We start from the raw sequence: 21,548 nt of genomic DNA on the forward strand, positions 1-21,548 counted from the left end.
ACTTATTAAGTTTCTAAACACAAACTGCAAAATTTGAATATTCTGCTACATGACCGAATTTTTAATTTGGACAAAAATTACTTTTAAAGTGTTCATTAATAATTTAATCAATGCTTTGAAAATGACTGCAAAAATAAATAAAGAAAGAAACAAACAAATAAATAAATGGTTTTTTCTTACTTGTTAACATGTTATGTAAATAGTAAAAGATCAATCCAAAGCATACCACAATTAAAATGCCCTCTGTAAAAGCTAAAACTAAGGTCGCTGCACAGATGTAAAATCATCATTTTAGGTGCCATTACTCTTCTCAAAAGATTCTAAAACAGTGAAGTTCATCAATGATGATGTAAATTTAAATTTACATGAAAAAACATTCTGATTCACTTTTGCTTAGATTTTCTCATAAATAAATAAATTTTTATCTCCAATATTGAGTTTCACCTGAATTATAAAGAACAAGCAGCCATTTGTAATATAATATATCTAAATTTCAAATAAATACAGGAAAATATTCCTAACATATGATTTAAGGTTTATGTTTATTGAAACTCGGAGGTTTCAATATGGAAATGAATGGAAAGAATGAAAGAGATTTTTACCAATTAATACATAGACTTAAGAAGGTAGAGACAGCAGAGTCACATATTCTGGAGGATAAAAAGATACTAAAGATTACACAATACATATCTGAAGCTATTTGTGCCTTCATTTAGTGCAAGCCAGAATGATGTTGTGTCCCCTGCTTTAGAAAAATTTGTATGGCCATTACTGATATGAATTCACTTTTTCTAATCTGCTTAAAACTCACAGTCTATCTTTGCTACAAACAATGTAAGGTGGCAAGGATACTAAAACATAACCTCCATACTTAGACCAGTACAGCATTTGTATAGCTCCCTGAAGGATGATGTCTCTATATTAATGAAGTGTAATGAGCAGTAGCATTTTGTAGCCTCAGTTCTCCCTAGGTCCAGAGCAATGGGAATAAGAATTATTCTCATAACTTTGGTCTGTTAAAAATTCAACAGCCCTTGAATCTTAATAAAAATTATTAACTTCACCATCTGGTCAGTGGGATCGGGTACCATGAAAGGTTTTTCTTAACTCTCATGCAAGTAATTGAATGTGTAGCTGTTGACAATATAGTTTACATATAGAAACTCAAAGGTACCATACACTCTTGCCAAATATAAGTATTGTATGCTCTTCATCCATTAGCTGTTAAGAATTTGCATGGCAGCTGAAGGGAACATTACTGATGTATTGGAGCAAAGGAAGATTCACAAGTTCTTGCTCATCTCTATTTGTCTATGTTCCTCTTGCTTTCCTCTGATGGTTTGCCAGAATGGTCTTCTACTTCCAGAAATGCTGAGAATGGTTGTCCTATTTTTGACAATTCATTCCTGCAAAGAAACCTAACTATTAGCAACTTTTTCTGGAAAAATTCAATGCCTTATTTCTTAGTCAACTATAAAGGAGTCCACCTAACAGTCATATTGTTTACAAAAGCAGAACAATCTTACGGTGATAAATACTGATTAGATATGTTAAAAAGGGAAAAAAATGATTACATGATGTATGTGGATATTATATTGCCTGGCATGTTGCAATGAATAAGGTAGAACTGGACATTCTTCTAGCTGAAAGCAAAGGTACCAGTGTTATATAACTGAAGGTTATGCTGACAACTTGAAATAACACTATATGCATTGGTTCAGTCATAAATTTGGTAGATAGGTAGCTTTCAATAACCCATTTTATTTGATTACGGTGGTCCTTACATATTTGACAAGTTATAGAGAAGATTTTTATCCTCTTTTTGACCCTTTTATATTGTGCAGCTAGAATTCAAAACAGGCATCTGCCCTGGTACTGTTACTGTGAAACAATTCAAATACCATCAATAGAAAGACTGAGGAGAAGAGCCCCATATAGAAGGGCTTATCAGGAAGAGACAGGCATGTGTGTGATATAGTGGGGCTATAGAAAATTTGAAGGCAGTTCCTATGTAAGACAATTCATACAGGTTCAACACATTCTCCCTTTGGACAAAATGCTGCAGACATAGCACAGAAGAGCTGAGAACCTGAAATGTATAAATGTATTTCAAAGTCATTTTAGGTGCCTGCACTTTGTTATGAAAATTAATGAATCTGTACAAATTAGTCTGTAAGTCTCATTCATTCATTCATTCATTCATTCATTCATTCATTTGAAAAGTACCTCTTTAGTGGTCTTGCTCAGTTTAAACACATGTATGTTTGAAGAACCAAACATGTTTCTGTTCTTGGCTACCTTTGGAGTGCTTGGTTTTGTTAATTTTAATATAAGACACAAGCAAATGCACAATTGTGACTCTGATTACCTGGGTTGTTTTTGGTGGACCATTTAAACTTTTACTCAAGCTTCTGCATCCTTAAATTAAAGACAACTACCTATCAAACATCGTTGTGAATATTTAATTTCTTAATTAATTTCTTAATTTTGTATTTGCATGGGAAAATCATCCAGTCTCTGAACTGCAAGTGTTCCATTAAGCATAGTTGCCTAGTTTTCTACATTTTTAGAAATCACCAACTTACCAATTAATTAATGTTTTTGTTATGAAGGTTGCCTTTTTTCTTTAATCTATTGGGCATAGGTGATATGCATCACACACCTCTGAGTATAAACAATCCTTTTCTCTTTACTGTTGCCGCTATTTCTGCAGTATGTACGTGTGTCTTTTGACACAAAGCCTGACCTTCTTCTGCACCTGATGACCAAAGAGTGGCAGCTTGAGCTCCCTAAACTTCTCATCTCTGTGCATGGGGGCCTTCAGAATTTTGAACTTCAGCCAAAGCTCAAGCAAGTCTTTGGGAAAGGCCTCATTAAGGCTGCTATGACAACTGGAGCATGGATATTCACTGGAGGCGTAAACACAGGTAACAGCAATATTGAAATGAAAGCACAGTGTCATCTAGGAGATTTCATCAGTTTGACCAAAAAAAAAAAAAATAGGTCTGATCAGATCAGGATAATATTGCATGTTTTATTTTATAGCTAGCTATACTATGTGTAAACAAGAAAATGGCAAGTTCATACCAGTCTGGCAGCTACCAGGGAATAAAAGGTTCACTAAAGCATGAAAAGTACACTGGGAAACTGAAAATAAGGCTTCCTGTGAGGCAATTATACTAGTACATTGCCAGTGAAGACTTTATGAAATAAACAATCAGCTACCGGGAAAGGCTACTAAACAGAAACCCAAGAAGCCAAACACTTATTGCATAAAATGGAAAACAATTTCATCCAGAAAAAAAAAAAAAAACTCTTATTTTCTCTTATAAGACCATCTGAAGTGTGAAAGGAAAAAAGTTCTGTTTTATGGATGTGATAGAAAACATTATGGTGAATAAGTATCACTTTTTCCTTTCTGGCAGACAGCTTGACCCACTTTTTCCTATTACCCCTGGAGCAAGAGAGATAATATTGCCATTTGTATTCAAAGTTAAGAACATCTGTAACATACCATATGGGCCTTCTATGAATTCAATACAGCAGCTGCCCTGCTCTGCTGGGAGACAGCATGTAGGTTTTGGGAATAAACTATAAAACATAATTCCCTAGACGAAAAAAAAACTTGGAATAAGCTTCCCAATTACCCTCCCTGAAGGAGGCAGAAAGGAGGAAAGAGTCAAGGGAAAATCAAAGAGTTCTGCTAAAAATAAATGTAAGAAGTTTTGAGACAGGACACACTTGTCAATTCTTGTCATTCTCATTTATGGCAGTAACAACACTATAATTTATTGCTTTAGTAATTTCACAAAGTGTATCCTCTTATTCTCTGTGGAAAATATTGTAATCACTCTTAATTAATCATGCATTGATTTTAGTGTGCTGTGGATCAACTCATATGTATTTAAATACGAAGGAGTGTTGGGCTTTTTAGTTTCCAAAACATATCAAATTTTAAACAATATTCACAGAAGCAATATAAATAGCAAAGAGGAATAATTTATTGACTGTTAGATAGATAAACAGATACACACATGTGTCATAAGGAAAAAAATCAGGTTAAATATTGACCTCTCTTTTGTGGTGATAATAAGTTGACTTGTTGGCAGGTACTGTTGTAATGATAAAAGTAAAGGCAGATTTTAAAAAGAAATGTTAAAACATATTAGAAAACTGTAGATGTTGTACATTCACTGCAGTGTGCACACCAGCTCTGGAAATAAGACTGCAGAAATTTTGTAGATGACAACGAAATATATAATATTTGCGTTTGGGAAAAGGATGACTGCATCATACCATTTTTCAAATCATCGTAGTTGTGAATGCCAAAACAAAATGAACAAAACAGAAAAAATGAATATAATTACTGTTGAAAATGATATCTTCTTTTCCTGTAATCAAAAGTGACCTAGTCAAACCAATTGAATTCATGTTGCTGTGAGTTATAAATAGATGTAACTTCAGAAGCCGTTGTGCATTATCAGCTACCTTTCGTTGCTCCTTTTGAATTGTGTAACAAAACATCTCATTGACTCAAAGCTAGGTTTTCAAATTGTTTAGGTGAAAATTCAGTGTTTAACGTGAACTTGTGAGAACTTAGAATTTCTGTATCTAGTCAGTTCAGTTCATGATGAATTTTTACATCGTATTTCTCTTAACAAAATGTATAATTGAAAAATCCTGAGATACTGCTGTTGCATTGTGATGCAGTGATGTGACAAGAATGGTACATACTTAATTATAAGCATAACTGTTAAATAAACAAGTGTTGTGTTTTGTTTGTTTGTTTGTTTGTTTTCCCAAATATTCATGCTATACTGAAATTGGATTATCCTACTTAGCAGGATTTTTACTTTTTTTTTCAGGGGGAGGGGGTGGTAATCTAGCCAAATATTCTGCTCCAAATCATGTGGATTGTTGGGTTATAATTTTAAAAATAATACCTGGGTATAGGTTGTTTATTTTTCCTTTCATGCTACAGGAAGGAAATTTGACACAAGAACTTTGTTTCTTTCTTACATGGCTCATTTAAAACGATGGTAATATATGGCTAAAATTGTACCTGTTGTATAACTCTTATAATGCCTATCCAGTCATTTTGAAATTCCTAGAATCAGAACAAGAGGCAAACAGAGAAACCAAATAACAGAAAATGTCCACAGCAAATCCACAGGTCTGCCTCAATACAGCTACATAAATAATATTATTTATAAAATATTATTGATGCCCAGGTCAAAAATTATTTACTGTAAAGGAAAGAGGAATGACACATATCCTCTGCACCTCTGAAATGCTAACAAAACTGGTCTAAAGCATATAAGCAGCAGTACCAGAAAGCACAGGGAAGAGAGCTGGGAAGCATTCGTTCTCTCTATACTAATTTCTATTTTCATGCTGATCCTTAGGTGACAGTTTGTTGGAAAGAATGACTGAATAGTTCAACATAGAGTAGTGAAATTATTTTTTTCAGACATTCAGATACAAAGAAACTTTATATATTTTTCTCATTCCTGTACTTGTTCCTATGCTTGGGAAGGATACATATACCATATATCTGTTTGTGTGGATGTGTGAACACAAGCGCAGATAAACATGTTACAGTAAGCTATCAATATTTATTTGATTATTATTATTATGGCCTGTGCTTTTTTTTTTCCCTGCTACTTCATTTAATAATTTTGTAGATCACAAAAGTATTCATATCTTTACTTAATTGCAAGTGTTAAGTTGCAAGTAGCTTGCATTAATTGTATAGGAGTTCCCTAAAAAGGGATTCTATACTGCATCCACACGTTCCCAAAAAAAAAAAAAAAATGTCTATTTTATGCTTTTTTTTCTTTTTTTTTCTTTTTTTCTTTTTTTCTCCAGGGGTCATTCGCCATGTTGGAGATGCACTGAAAGATCATGCCTCAAAATCTAGAGGGAAGATATGCACCATTGGTATAGCTCCCTGGGGGATTGTTGAAAATCAGGAGGACCTGATTGGCAAAGATGTAAGCCCTATGTGGACATAGGTTACCTCCAATGTATATAAATATTCCAGTTATTTTGTTTTTCTCTCCATCCTGCATTTAACAATTCCTTACAGAATTATTGTCTGTAGCAAAAAAAACAATGCATACATAGAGTTGCCATTACAGTTGATAACAGTTTTGATATAGCAACAAGAACAGCAGCAAGTCAAGAAACAGGAATTTGCATTATCTTCTAGAATATATATATATATCTTCTAATATATATATATATATATATATATATATATAAAGCAATTTCATTAAATGTTATTCTAACAAATATACTAATGCATCATCCTTACATCAATATGAACTTTGAAGATTGCCGAAGCAAAATCTGATTGGAAACCTTGAATTCAGATGCACTTTGCAACACTATGATGGATCGATTAAGTTCATAACTATAGACAGTTCTCTGTACAACATATTCCATCCTATTCTTTTTTATTACTGCAACTGGGAAAAGACTTGTAAATATCGGCCATGAGATCAGACCTCACAGAGTAATTATGCCAGTCACCTTCCATTGGTTCTTCCAAAACAATACCAAGGATTTGGGTATTTTGATCTTGGGCAGCCCTTTGAAAAGCCAGGTATGTGGGCTGCTTACCGACTTCAACTCAGCAAGTGGGGCACAAGTGTGTTGGGCAGCAAGCTCTCTGGGCTAATTACCAGGCCTTTGAACTAGGTTTGATGAGGGAAGGGAGCTAAAAGTGACAGAGAAGGGCTGGGTGAAGTTGTCACTGCTGTCACTGTTGAAGATAGTAGGGAAAAACCTCTGGGTTGTCCCATAGGATTGTCTGAGGGCTCCTCAGAGAAGGTAATGATCCCAATACCCTGTCCAGAATTTTTCTCTTCTTGCATTCCTCCAGGGGTAACTGTGCCTGCTGCTTCCCTAAAGTGCCTGTATACCAATGTGTGGAGCATGGGAAATAAACAGGATGAGCTTGATATCTGTGTTCGGTCACAGGGCCATGATCTCGTTGCAATCACAGAGATGTGGTGGGACAGCTCGCACAGCTAGAACATTGTCATGGAGGGCTATGTCCTTTTTAGGAAAGACAGGCTGGGGAAGTGAGTGGGTGGGGTTGTCCTTTATGTGAGGGAGCAATTAGAATGTACCCAGCTCCACCTGGGGGAGGGTGATGGTCAAGTGGAGAGCTTGTGGGTGAGAATTAAGGGGTGGGCTGGTATGGGGGACACTGTTGTGGGGGTCTACTACAGGTCACCAGATCAGGAGGAGGAGGAGGTCAATGAGGCCTCCTACAAGCAGCTGCTAGTAATCTCACGATCACAGGTGCTGGTTCTTATGGGGGACTTCAATTTTCCAGACATCTGTTGGGTAAGCAACTCGGCCAGGCATGTGCAGTCCAAATGGTTCCTACAATGTGTTGAAGACAATTTTCTGATGCAGGTTGTGGAGGAGCCAATGAGGCAGGGGGTGCTCCTGGACCTTGTCCTTACCAACAGGGGTGGGCTTGTTAGGGATTGTGAAGGTTGGGGGCAGCTTGGGATGCAGTGACCATGAAATGGTGGAGTTCAAGATGGAACTTGGTGGAAGAAGAAAGGCTAAAAGCAGAATTGCAACCCCGGACATTCAAAGAACCAACTTCGACCTCTTCCAGGACCTGCTTGGGAGTATCTCATGGGATAGGATGCTAGAAGGTAAGGGTGTGTGTGAGAGCTGGGCTACTTCTTCCAAGCTCAGGATCGGTGCATCCCTAAGAGTAGGAAATCAGGGAAGGGGGGCAGAAAACCTGCATGGATGAGCGAGGAGCTCATTGATAAGATCAAAAGGAAGAGGAAGGTTTATGAAATGTGGAGAAAGGGCCTGTCCTCTTGGGAGGAGTATAGAAGTGTTGTCAGGGCCTGCAGGGATGTGACAAGGAAGGCTAAAGCCCACCTAGAGATGAGGCTTGCAAAAGAGATAAAAGAAAATAAGAAGGGTTGTTGTTGTTGTTGTTGTTGTTGTTTTTAAGTATGTTAACAGTAAAAGAAAGATTAGGGATAACGTGGGTCCCTTGCTGAATGAAGGGGGTGTCCTGGTAATGGGAGACACTGAGAAGGCGAAGATACTGAATGCTTTCTTTGCTTCAGTCTTTGCTTCAAGGACTACCTCTCCCCCGGGACTACTCAATCCTGGAGGGAGGAGAAAGAGTCTGGGAAGTAGAGATCTCCCCCCTAGTTGACACGGGAGTGGTTCGGGAGCGTCTGAGTGGGCTCAACGCACAAAAATCCATGGGTCCCGATGGGATGCCTCCACGTGTGCTAAGGGAGTTGGCAGAGGTGATCACCGTACCACTCTCTATCATCTTTGAAAGGTCCTGGATAACAGGAGAGGTGCCTGAAGATTGGACAATAGCCAATGTCACTAGAGTCTTCAAGAAGGGCAAGAAGGAGAATCCGGGAAACTACTGGCCAGTCAGTCTCACCTCTGTCCCTGGAAAGGTATTGGAACAGCTTGTTCTGGATACCATCTCCAAGCAATTGGAAGAGAAGAAGATTATGAGGAGTAGTCAGTATGGATTCAGCAAGAGGAAGTCATGCTCGACCAATCTCATTGTCTTCTATGATGGCATCACCAACTGGGTAGATGAGGGGAGAGCAGTGGATGTCATCTACCTTGACTTTAGCAAGGCTTTTGATACTGTCTCTCATGACATCCTGCTAGCAAAGCTGAGAAAGTGTGGGATAGAGGAGTGGACAGTAAGGTGGGTTGAGAACTGGCTGACTAGCTGAGCTCCGAGGGTGGTGATCGGTGGTGCAGAGTCTGGCTGGAGACCTGTGACTAGCGTTGTTCCCCAGGGGTTGGTGCTGGGTCCGGTCTTGTTCAACATCTTCATCGATGACCTTGATGAGGGAATAGTGTCTGCCCTCAGCAAGTACACTGATGACACAAAGCTGGGAGGAGTGACTGACACGCCAGAAGGCTGTGCTGCCATTCAGCGAGACCTGGCCCGGCTGGAGAGATGGGCAGGAAGAAACCAAATTAGGTTTAGTAAGAGCAAGTGTAGAGTCCTGCACCTGGGAAGGAACAACCGCACGCATCAGTACAGGCTGGGGGATGACCTGCTGGAGAGGAGCTGTAGAGAAGGACCTGGGGGTCCTGGTGGATGACAGGTTGACCATGAGCCAGCAGTGTGCCCTCGTGGCCAAGAGGGCCAAGGGGATCCTGGTGTGCGTTAAAAGGATTGTGGTCAGCATGTCAAGGGAGGTGATCTGCCCTGGTCAGGCCTCACCTGGAGTATTTTGTCCAATTCTGGGCTCCCTGGTACAAAAAAGACAGGGATCTCCTAGAAAGAGTCCAGTGGAGGACAACAAAGATGCTACAGGGCCTGAAACATCTTCCTTATGAGGAAAGACTGAGAAAGCTGGGTCTGTTCAGCCTGGAGATATTCAAGGCCTGTCTAGACACCTGCCTGAGCAGCCTGCTCTAAGGAACCTGCTTTGGCAGGGGGGTTGGACCCGATGGTCTTTCAAGGTCCTTTTCAACATCTTCGATTCTGTGATTCTAGAATAGGCACAGTTGGTATTTCTTACACTCCTTCACATCATCCTTCTCTTTTAAATCTATACTGTCACTCAGAAACTTTAACCCCCTTGATTTGAAATGGATTATTTTATTTTATTTTATTTTATTTTATATTACACTGGCTAGTTGGAGATTTTTTGAGTTTCTTTCTGCCTCACCTCTGTTTCACTCTAAAACATTCTACCTGGAAATAAGTATGAGTGAAGAAGTAATACAGTGTATGTGCACATTTTTCATAATGATCATTTTGTTTTCTAAATCAATATAACTCATTCTTCTTGGTATATTTGTCCATTAATAAGTTGGGGAGGGGAAGAAGATTCAATTACCAGTTAAGTCCAGAGGAACTACAGTGAATGTGAAGAAATTGATCCAGTTGGGATTTGTTGCAGTTCACTATTAAAGCTCAGTTATTAGGGACAATGCTTATTAACATAGGTTGATATTCTCCAGTACCACAAGTGCTTGTATAATAAGGCTACCAATATATACAAAAAGCAAACAGGATATGGTACTGCAGAAGTAATAGAGAGTCTATATATAAATATGAATTTTTCTGAGATATAATGCAAAAGGCAGAAATTGTTAATCAAAAAGATAAGCTGCATCTTGTTAAAGAACTATAAGGTTAACGTACACATCAATTTCAAGTAAGCAATATTTACTGATTATGCATGGAGTTCTTCTGGTAGCATTGTAAGAAGAAATCAGTCAAATAAGAACATCAAATTGGTCCTGAATTCTGGGACATTTTTATTCCTCCATTAGGTATTTCCACTTTTTGGAAGCTACATACCACAGTTCACAAAAGTATCCACTTTTAAGGGGATTCTGTAGCCTTCCTTATGAAAATATTGAAGAAAGAAGATGACTTCCCAGCTGTTCCAACCAAGTGGAACAGTACTCTGATTGTTGTAGAAAATAATCTTACCATAAAAGGACTTTTTGTCCAGTGCATGCAGTTTCTTTTGAAACATTTGGTGGGGAAGCTTTTTGAAATCTTATGTTGGATATTAGGAGAAATTTCTTTACAGAAAGAGTTGTGTGGCATTGGAATTGGCTGCCCAGGGAAGTGGTCAAGTCACCATCACTGGAAGTCTTCAAGAAACATGTAAATTTAGAACTTGGTAGATGGTTTAGTGCTAGAGTTTAGTGTTATGTTAAAAGTTGAACTAGATGATCTTAGAGGTCTTTTCCAACTTGAATGATTCTATGATTCTGTGAACATCTGAGTGCACTATATTGACTGGCTCATTAGAGGTGAATGCTGTGAAATGAACCAAGAAGAGGAAATATAAATAATACCATAGGAATGTAAAATGTACTGCCATTAAGCAAGAAACACAAGGCACAAAGGATTATGTAGGGAAAGAAATGTCAATGAATAGTAAAAGACCTGTTGAACTCTAGCATCAACATGGTTTTATGTTTATGTTCACTAAGTCTAGTTAAATTATGATCAAAACTAAAGAGTTGTCAAAACATCCCCTCACAGCTTAGAGCAGAATCAGATATAGAAAACTTTCTTAGTCATGGAATATTTGCGGGGGTGGGGAGGACATTATTTCACATCACCCAGTGCATGCTTTTGCTCTTTGCTTCATGGCACACTGGGCTTGCTCAGCAGAGCCATGCCTCTGCTAACATTCCAGCCCTTGTCATCTTTGAAGTCATAGATGAGAAGTTTTGTTACATCTACCATCCAAATCAGCTTGTGAAGCCCAAGGGCTTTCTTCAGACTCTTGAAGAGAAGTGCCCAAGTAAATCAAGCAACATATTACTGTTGTTTGCTATTTGTTATTGTGATGGTCCCTGAGGAGACTAGTCTTACTCCAGTATGGTAAAAGCAATACAGTAGAAAATAGTGCCTATCTTAACAAACTTAAATTCTATTTTCAAACCAAAGCACGTGAGGGGAAAGAAGTCAGTTGTCTTATTTCCAGTTTTCTGTTAGAAAAACTGAGAAAGGTGGCTCTCTTAGTCTTGTAGAAAATGTATATCACAGCCATGTTTCTCCTTACACACAGAGCCATCTTTCCATTTAAAAGAGCTCAGTCTTTGTAGCAAGCATGTAATTGCACCCTTTCAGTGTCCATTAATTCCTAGTCACCTCAGTAGAAAGAGTGTCTGGATTAGAAGTAGAGCATTGATTTTAGTACTTTGCATATACTCAGTGAAATCATCCAGACGTCTCATTTTTAGTCCACAGAAGTGAGTATTTTAGACTTAAATCAGGATATCCTTTTATTGTGTGACATAATGAAGAAATGGACACCTTCAGCATGATATCACTGATCAGTGGCAATGCTGTAGTACATGACCTACTAACTTAAGTAGAAAGCATTGATTTAGTAAATAAAGTTTTAAAAACAATAGCTAAAACATGTTTTGCTTACTAAATTCATTGAAAATAAAAGTGACCTTCTGTGTTGTCACACTCCAAAAATCCTGTCCACTCCGAAACATGTCACCCTCTCTTCCATGCCCACTATAAAAATAAAATGTGGATCCAGCATATAGACATAGGAAGAAATTCATAAATTCTCTAATAATTTATTGTTTTTTATTTATCTTACTTAGAGTATGATTACATGGGTTACTGTGTTTCCCCATACCTCTTCATCAATCTCAGATTTACACTCAACAACTAGCGTATAGAAAAAAATGAAGCTCAACAGAAATCTTGGAGAAAGTGGAATACTTACGATTTTATCAGAAGCGCTAGCCAGTAAAGGGGAAGCCACAGAGGTCAACTTAAATCACTTAGTACAGCAGAACACACAAAGAATATTGTGTGTTCTCAGCAGACTTGTAACATAACACACATTCTGCATCTAAGCAAAAAGTACTATCAGAAAGAAAAATACTTTCTAACAGTAAACTGCTACATATATCAACCTAATATTTACTACTGTGTATGTATATAGTATACACTAACCCTTTGCATGTCCTCCATGTTCCAGAATAAATTATCTTTTTTACTCTTTAGCATTCAAATACTTGAGACAAAGCCATTTCCAATTGTAAATGTTCTTTACAGACTTCACTTATGTTAAAGAACAGATGCCTGCTCTGTTTCTCTTTCTCTTTTGTACTGTTCAGAACATTCAGAAAAAGAAATAATAATAATAATAATTAATAATAATAATACCTGAGTGGTGAGTATACTGCTACTTGAAGCCTACTCTCCCATAGAGCTGAAATCAAAAAAAAAAAAAAAAAAAAGGAGAAAAATCTGTTTCTTTTAATATAAAACCTGGATTTACATTAGATTAAATAAAAGTTGAATAAAAATTTAAATATTTGTTTTGTTGAAAACAACAACAAACAAAAAACTAGCTTTCATATTCTGTGTCTAGAAAAATATTTTTGATTTATTAAAGGCTGCAGTTTCAGAGTAATTATTTTTTATCTCAGTGCAGTTGCTGGATTTCATAACTGTAATTGGATGTTAAAGTACGTCATCACCAAAGTTTTGTCTAGGATGTTCAAATAGTACTCAAAGCAGAACACTGCAGACCTGTTCTATGTGCTTTGTTTTATCTTCCATTTTTTCAATATTGATTTGTATAGTGGAAGATGGAGAATATTTAGAAGCTGGAAGGTTGTATACACCTGGGATGTCAAGGTCACAAGTGACGTTGTTTCAAGTCAGGCTTTCATGGAACAGGCACTTCTAGAATGAACCTCTCAAAGCCACTGGGACAATAACTGACTAGCCAACTTATTCAGGGAAGGTTGGATCCTTCCATATTGTAGTACAATGTATTTTTTTAATAATTAACAACTTGATTACTTTATAACACAATACTTTTTCAGGAAGATGAACATTGTGCTGAAATTTAGTGTCAGACCTGATATACAACATAGGGAGTAATTTATTTCTATAATATTGGTCATGGAGGGGGAATGGGTTTAAGTTGAGCCAGGGGAGTTTTAGGTTAGATGTTAGGAAGAACTTCTTCACTGAAAGGGTTGTGAGGCACTGGAACAGGCTGCCCAGGGAAGTGGTGGAGTCACCATCCCTGGAAGTCTTCAAAAGACGTTTAGATGTAGAGCTTAGGGATATGGTTTAGTGGAGGGCTGTTAGCGTTAGGTTGGAGGTTGGACTCGATGACCTTGAGGTCTCTTCCAACCTAGGAAATTCTGTGATTCTGTGATTCTATGGGTCAGACACATCTCTACTTATAGAACAAGTAAACTGGAGGTATAGAAAACATGTCTAATGAGGAAAGCTTACAGTCCTGGGATTGTTTACTATTTATTACAGTCAGATTGACTGAGGCTTTTTTTCACCAACACAGCAAGTTCTACTCCTTTCTCAATGATCTTATCTGTAAATCCTTCATTATAAATAACTTCATCCAAGTACCACTCCGTCAGAACTAACTGCCCTTTGTTTTCAGAATACCACCAACATCCCTGAGATCACCGAAGGTTATCATCTAAACCAGAAAAAAAAAAAAAAAAAAAAAAAAAAATTAATTTAAGAATTGCTGTCTCCTTAAGAATTATTATTTCCTTACATATGTGAAAAAAAAAATAAATCACACAGCTGTCAAGCATAATAGACGTGTAGCCAGAGCTCACCATTTTAAACCACACTCTTTAAAATATATGCCAGTGAGTCTTAGCATAAGTATAGCATTCATATTGCCTGGTTTGTATGTTCATATGTCCTGGTTTCAGTTAGGACAGAGTTAATTGTCCTCCTAGTAGCTGGTAGGGTGCTATGTTTTGGATTAGGATGAGAAGAGTGCTGATAACATGGTGATGTTTTAGTTGATGCAGAGCAGTGCTTACACGAAGCCAAGGACTTTTCAGCTCAGAGTGCTGATAACAGGGTGATGTTTTAGTTGCTGCAGAGGAATGCTTACACCAAGCCAAGGACATTTCAGCTTCTCACTCTGTCCTGCCAATGGGCAGGCTGGGGGTGCAGCAAGGGCTGAGAGGGGACAGACCCAGAACAGCTGGGCCAAACTAGCCAAAGGGGTATTGCATACCATCTGACATCATGCTGAACAATATATAGGGGTGGCTAGCTGGGGTGGGAGGGCCAGACTGCTCGGGGTTAGTCTGGGCATCGGTCAGCGGGTGGTGAGCAATTACATTGAGCATCACTTGTTTCGTACACATTATTATTATTAGTAGTATTACCATTATTACTGTTGTTATTATTATTATTATTATTATTATTATTATTATTATTATTATTATTATTATGTCTTAATAAACCGTCTTTATCTCAACTTTCAGGCTTCACTTTCCCATTTCTCTCCCCCATCCCAGAGAGGGAGATGGGAGGGTGAGCGAACGGCTGTGTGGTGTTTAGCTGCCACTCAGGTTAAACCACAACAGTCCTTTTTGGCACCCAACGTGGGGCTCGAAGGGTTGAGATAACGACAGATCAGACCAGAGTATGTTAAACTAAAATTGGTGTAAGTATTAGACCTGCTTAATCACAATTAGACCTGCTAGTCACAATGCTGATTGCTTTAATCTCAAGTCTGCTGTTTCTGTTTTCCAAATTGAGTTTTACAGCATGTTACTTTCTGTATGTGCTCCCTGTTGTGCTGTTTATCCTTTCTGGGCCCTGGTTTGAGATTGTTATGGTACTGTGCAGTGTAACAGTGGCTTATGATATGATGAAATTTCTGGTCATGACTCTAACCTCGTATTTGTACTCAGCACTCTTGTCAACTCTATACTTTGGAAACCATATCTCGGAAACTGTTAACAATTACACCTATTGCCTTCTTTCATCAGGGAGCCAACCTGTGGAGGGGAAATGGGGAGATATTTCTTCCTACTTGTTCAATCTCCCTTTATTCTTCACCACCCTCTTATCCTCCGAGCTTGTTATGATAGCTCTCCAAGATGTTGAATATCCTTCAGATACTCAGACCAGCATGTTCTTGTTGTTATGTCTCCTGAATGCGCTTCAGGTTTCGTTTGAGGTTAAAACAACTACTTAGGAATCTCATCCAGAGATCTGTCCTGAGGAGGAAAATTAACTCTGTCCTAACTGAAACCAGGACAGCATACAAAACAACACATACCTCAGACTGTCAAAATTGGCTCAATATTTTCTTTTCATTGTTTCTTAGTTCATCTGAATAAGAATGTTAGCTTACAGTATGAGACAACTTTGTTTTCTCCTTCATATCTCTTTGTTTAACATTGTGAGAAGTATTATGTTTTCCTTTATCTGCTTTCTGAAAGTTTCAGAATATAAATAAAAGTTACAAATCTCATGCAACCAATTATTCATTATGCCATAGGATTTGCAGTTACAAGTTTTGAATTACAGTTGGTAGACATTTTGCAATTATCTTTAAAGAAATATATTATGGATTGAAGCTAAATTGAATTGCTGAAAAAGAAGAAGATTACAGATAGCTGTAAATGATTCACAAGTTAATTTCAGTATGGCTTTTTTTTCAGTGTCAAAGCAATGGAGCTCCCTTTCCATGCCTAGTCTGGGCCAGGAAATAATTACTCTAAGAAAAATTGTAAGGAAGAGGGATTTAGCTCGAATTGTAAACTACAATGTGAGAACCATGCCTGAGGCAAAGCTGGGCACAGACATGTTACAGAGGCTTTAAACAGTGATGCTTCCAGGATCCTTTAAGTTAAACCAAGAACTACTCTATTCCCTGGTGTGCCCCAGAATAGTGGGGCTTCAGATAAGGTATAATTTGAACAACAGCTGCTAGGTCTTTTTGAAGCAAAACACACATTTTTCTTTTTCTTTGCACCATAACAGTGAATGCACTAAGTTAGTTGTTAGTTGTAAATGCCTTGCCTTCTTCTAGACTGCACAAATTTATGTTGGATAGCATGCATAGGGACAGATGTAGGCATGTGCTAGTTGGCGTGTTACTGGACAGCACCCAATCTGGGCTTTCTCTCACTGCATCAGTTTGACAGTCAATGCCAATGAATGATATGCCTTGTCCCCTGCTCTGGGGCATCCAGCACCTGGTTTGTCTTCTGTCACCTGTCTCATTACGTTTTGCTTATTTCCTATGTTGAGATATCCCAAGTGATTTTTCAGATATTGTCCCTGTTCTGAGTCTCATGTGACAATGGGGAATGAAAACCAAGCATAGCAGTGTTTTTAATTCAAGGGCAACCATTGCAGTTGGCCTAGTTCCTCACCTGTTGACAGCCCAAGGGACCCAGCCCTCACCCTGCGGAGCATGGATATTGCCCTACAGCATTCTACTTTCATATTAATTAACCCTTATTTAGAAGGGTTATATTGTGTATAAATACTTCCTTTCAACTCTGTAAAGGAAGCTGTCAGGGGACATTATTTCCTACTCTCAATGCAGAAAGTGGATCAAAATTATTCCCTCTTCTCAGTGCAGAAAGAGGATGGGAAGAAATTAAAAAGTCAAACTTTTTCTAACCTTTTAACTTGCCTGTAAAATGTAAAGAATTGAAAAGGACAAAGGAATGGGAACTGCAAGAGTGAGAAACTGAAATCTGCTGAGTGATGTTGTAAACCAATATCCCTCAAGGAAATAGCCTCAAAGCCTAAGATTTTGTTGCGTTCCTGAAGATTTTTTTATCTTTTAATCACAATAGAAATTTGTGATCTTCATTACAAAAAAATGATTTTCTCTTTTTGAAGTGTGCATGTTGTGAGCAGTTTGATTGAAAATAATTGCAGCCTTGTTTTTACATCTATAAATTTTATTAACATAATTCACCTTGTAGTTAGTCATCAGGCATGGAACTAAAGCATAGCCTTCTAATCTGCTCTTAAGCAGCATTACTATGCCAATTACTATGTCAATATGTGGAGTCTTTTGTGCTGCATCTTATTAGAAATGTGGGTCAACCCATGACCCTTAGAAAATCCGGAGATATGGCTCTTGGGGACAAACCACAGCCCTTCAGTAAAACTGCATTCACAGCAACAGATTTTCTTTCTTGTAATTGCACAATGAATAGGTGAATCAAGTCATTCCTCTTCTTGAAGATCTTGCTGTCCTGTGCCTTCCATACTAAGACAGGTAGCAGTTGCCAGGCTTGTAACTGTTTTAGCTTGAATTTATTTGCGTGAGAAAGAACCTTCTTTCTCTTTCTGACAGTAGCAAGAGACACATGGTTCTGTGTCTGTAGAAGCTAGTTAATGAGCGTGTTCCAGCAGCATGCTGATAGCTCTTAAGCTATACTCCCCTTGTAGAAGAAATACTTTATGAATGGGACTCCAAAAGAAATAGTATAAAAAGAAACATGAGCCAAAGCTATCACCTGTTCCTGCAGTGTCATGCATGCCCTTGCTTTTGGCCAGCTGCCCCCTCATGTTCTCAGAACTATTTCCTTGCTTTTCCAGGACAGAGAGCTTGCAAAGTACTCTCTGTGGGACAGTTTAGAACAGCAGCAGATGCCCATGGGTTTCTCCTTGACATTGATGAGTTGACCAAAGTGCTGCAAGAATTAACAAGTGAAATAAATAGATAGGGATCTCTGGCCAAAAATAATAATAATAATAAAAAAATAACATAATATTTATAAAGAATTGTTTATCAATTAGAGAACTCTTTTGAATAACAGAAAGGGGCAGAATTTTAGAAACAAATTAGTAACCATATTTCTGTGTGCAAGTAGTCCTGCCAAAATGTAAGAGTAAACATTTTTGTGCATTAAAAAGGACAAGTTTTTGTTAGATTTCCAAAAAGTACAATGCCAGAGCTGTGAAGAAAATTCCTTGCAGAGGAAGCATAACACAGCTGTTTTGTGACAAGTCACTTCAGCATTTCTTCAGCCAGGACTTCATCTTACAAACTGACAGTTTTGTCTTTCCAAAAAGAAAATGTATGTGTAAAAAATACAGGGAACTATACTTCTATCAAACGTATTTGAACTATCAGCCAGAATCCCTCAACACAACACCAATTCTTTTGTCACATCAGTGCAGCCTTATTTATGTAGACCCACTGAAGTAGCTGACAGCCAAATATGACACAGTGCTTTGCTTGGTCTGAGTGGAGGCTATGAATGGAACAGCTCTGCAGTAATTTAATCTGTTTGTCTACAAAAGAGTTTCTCTTGATGAAAACAAATCAAAAGAAGTGTAGCAGGCTCCTCAGTGAATGGAAACTTTCTGAAGCTATTGTCAATGTAAGTAACTGTCTTTGTACTATGATAAAAATAACTCAATATTATTTTTTTTCCAATAAAATTGAAAATATGGTGTAATATCATGTTTATACCTCTCCAAGAGTGGCATTCACCTGTGCTGGGGTGTCTGTAGGGGGTCTCCTGAGCTGGTGGCTCTCAGTGAGATAAAACAGGGGCCTGGTCCTTGTGGAGGCTATCAAAGAATCAAAGAGTTAAATTGGAAGACAATAGGGGTTAGGACAACATTGTTGAAAGACAGCAACAGACAGACTGCATGTGTGTAGTGTTATAGACCTTTGGAGATTATTAGCTGGACTTGTCATTGAAACAGTGGCCATTGATGTAACTGAAACAGTTACATTCTTCTCTGGAAGAATCTTCAAGAAATGTCTGCATTTAAAGAGTCAGTGTTTGTAAAAGGTAGCCACAGTGCTTTAAGTGCCAACGTTATTTTCTATTTTGCAAAGGAAGCAAGCAGTGCTCAAATGCAATATTTCAATAGTCATTTACAAACTATTGTCTTTTAATTGTCTTGTCAAATGTTATCTTTAACTGATTTAGTTCAAATGGTCTTTTTTGTTTAGTACTATTTCTTCTGTCTCTAAAATGCAGGTGGTCCGACCATACCAGACGATGTCCAATCCCATGAGTAAGTTGACAGTGCTCAACAGTATGCATTCTCATTTCATTTTGGCTGACAATGGCACTACTGGCAAATATGGAGCAGAAGTGAAACTCCGTAGACAACTGGAAAAGCACATTTCACTTCAGAAGATAAATACAAGTGAGTAACGTTTTCTTTTTTTTTTTTTTCTTTTTTCTTTCTTTAATAATTACAATTCTATCAAAGTAACTAATTTTAAATAGGCAATAAGGTCTGTATATTCTGGGGAGTAATTCTACTATCTAAAGTGATGAGTATGAGATAATAGAGGCAAATAATAGTGAATCAAGTGAATAAATTTTGATTTCAGAGTACCGTGGGTGAGAACGAAGCACTAAAAGATGTATGAGTTTGTTCATATATCTTGAAACTTGCCTGAAACAAGTTCAGGGTATATTTGTCAATATATATGACAATATATATATATGTCTCTTGTGGTTCAACTTAGATCTTTGGTACCCCATCTCCTTAAAACTGTATATAGTTCCGGTCCCCTTCATTTCATAATGAAGACAATAGAATCAATAAGGACAGAGAAAAGGGTGACAAAAAGGGAGAGCTTTTCATGAAAAGGCCTTTGCAAGTGCTAATATTTGTGGATGTACAGAGGGATATGAAATGACAAATGTGTACGACATTGAAAAGTTGCAGGAGAAATGACTGCACAACTCAAGCAGTCCCAGAGCCAACAATATTTAGAGGCTGAGATTGTTTCCATATAAGTGTTACTCTATGTTTGCACTATGTTTCTTAGTCCTAGGCAGCTGTCATTAACCACAGTTAGAAACAGAATATAAGGCCAGATGGTCCTTTGCTCTCTTCTTTTATGACTATTTTGAGATATCACTTTCCATAACATGATCAGACTGAAGCATCAGGTCTTCTCTCAAGGTTGTATCTTTTCTTTTACAAGCATATCCCACTTTTCTACATAAAATGAGAAAAAAATATATCATTTGCATAAAAGATTAAATTTCAATATTAGTATTATTATTTCTGTAGTATTACAGGTAATTAATCTAGGTGGGGAGTTTATTACCTTTTTTGATATTTTGGGTTATTTTTATTTTTTTTAGTAGTAGTATTTGCTTCTATTTACAATCATTTAGTTTTTAGAAACTTAGTGCTATCAAAAGAGAAAAAGATCTGTTCTGTAAATTTAGCCTAAGACCTACTCAGGGAAAAAATCTTCCACTGGAAAGTTGCCAGGCAGTATTTTTTTCAGTCTTAGAATCATGGGACCATATGGTTTGGTAAAGACCTTCGAGATCATCAAGTCCAACCACCAACCTGACTGAGCAAACCTCAGCGTTGTACTTCCGTAAGCTACCTTTAAGAATAAAAACAGAACTTGTTTTACAAAGTAATCATAGATGGTCTTTCTGATGCTCTGTAAACACGTAATTTTGAGTCCAGAAAGGGTGATATTTTTGTGATTTGGGAATTTGAAATTGGGATAAGATTAGGAAATGCATCTACCCATCCAGATATCGGATGATAATGAATTACCGGCAGACTCAGTCTGATGAACAAAAAGGAGCATTTTGGCAATACTTGATAAAGCTTTCTGAATCGTGAGTATAGTCTGTGCTTAAACTGAAATATTTTGATACTTAGATCTTTCAACACCACTGTGTGAATCAGTTGATTGCAAGTTGTTCTCAAAATGAGAGCAATCCAGGCTTTTATATTTTATGATATCAGTGTATACATTGTTTTTTCTCAGATCATGTGTATTGTACACACAAGTGTCTTCTAAGTGTATGTGTATCCTTAGCAGATGCAGATAGTGTGTTCTAAGCCTAGGCTGACCAGAACAAAGCCATATTTGAAATTGGACTATCATATATGAAATAGCATATATAATATGAGCAAGCTGTAGAAAACTGTGCCATAAATAGTAATTATTTTGAGGATGCTCAAAAGAAAAATGTCAGCACGTGCAGTTTACAGCAAAATATTGTGTTAGGAAAAACCTTACATTAGAAAATTATATCTCTTTAAGGCTTTCACTTAATTAAGATTTATATATTTTCACTTAAGACTTATATAAAGATAAATTTACATATTTATGTGCTGAAATGCGACTGACGGAAGAAACTTTGAAGTTTGGCAGTTCAAGTCATATGATTGCCTGACCTCATCAAAAAACTACCAAAAAAAAAGAAAATCTCTTCTCTAGTTTCTCTCTGCAACTTTTCTG

At 37.4% G+C, this 21,548-nt stretch overlaps 1 protein-coding gene across 1 annotated transcript in view; it reads left to right on the forward strand.

The window, feature by feature from the left end:
- TRPM3 (transient receptor potential cation channel subfamily M member 3) overlaps nt 1-21,548 on the forward strand; it is a gene marked incomplete at its 5' end in the record, with an annotated part of 447,240 nt that overhangs the window by 298,474 nt on the left and 127,218 nt on the right. The window contains 3 exon segments of the mRNA XM_084503856.1: nt 2,714-2,927; nt 5,869-5,993; nt 19,294-19,465. Of these exon segments, the coding sequence (XP_084359982.1) occupies nt 2,714-2,927; nt 5,869-5,993; nt 19,294-19,465 (511 nt within the window).

This window comes from Aythya ferina (assembly GCF_964211825.1).
Source record: "Aythya ferina genome assembly, chromosome: Z".
Classification (NCBI taxonomy): domain Eukaryota; kingdom Metazoa; phylum Chordata; class Aves; order Anseriformes; family Anatidae; genus Aythya; species Aythya ferina.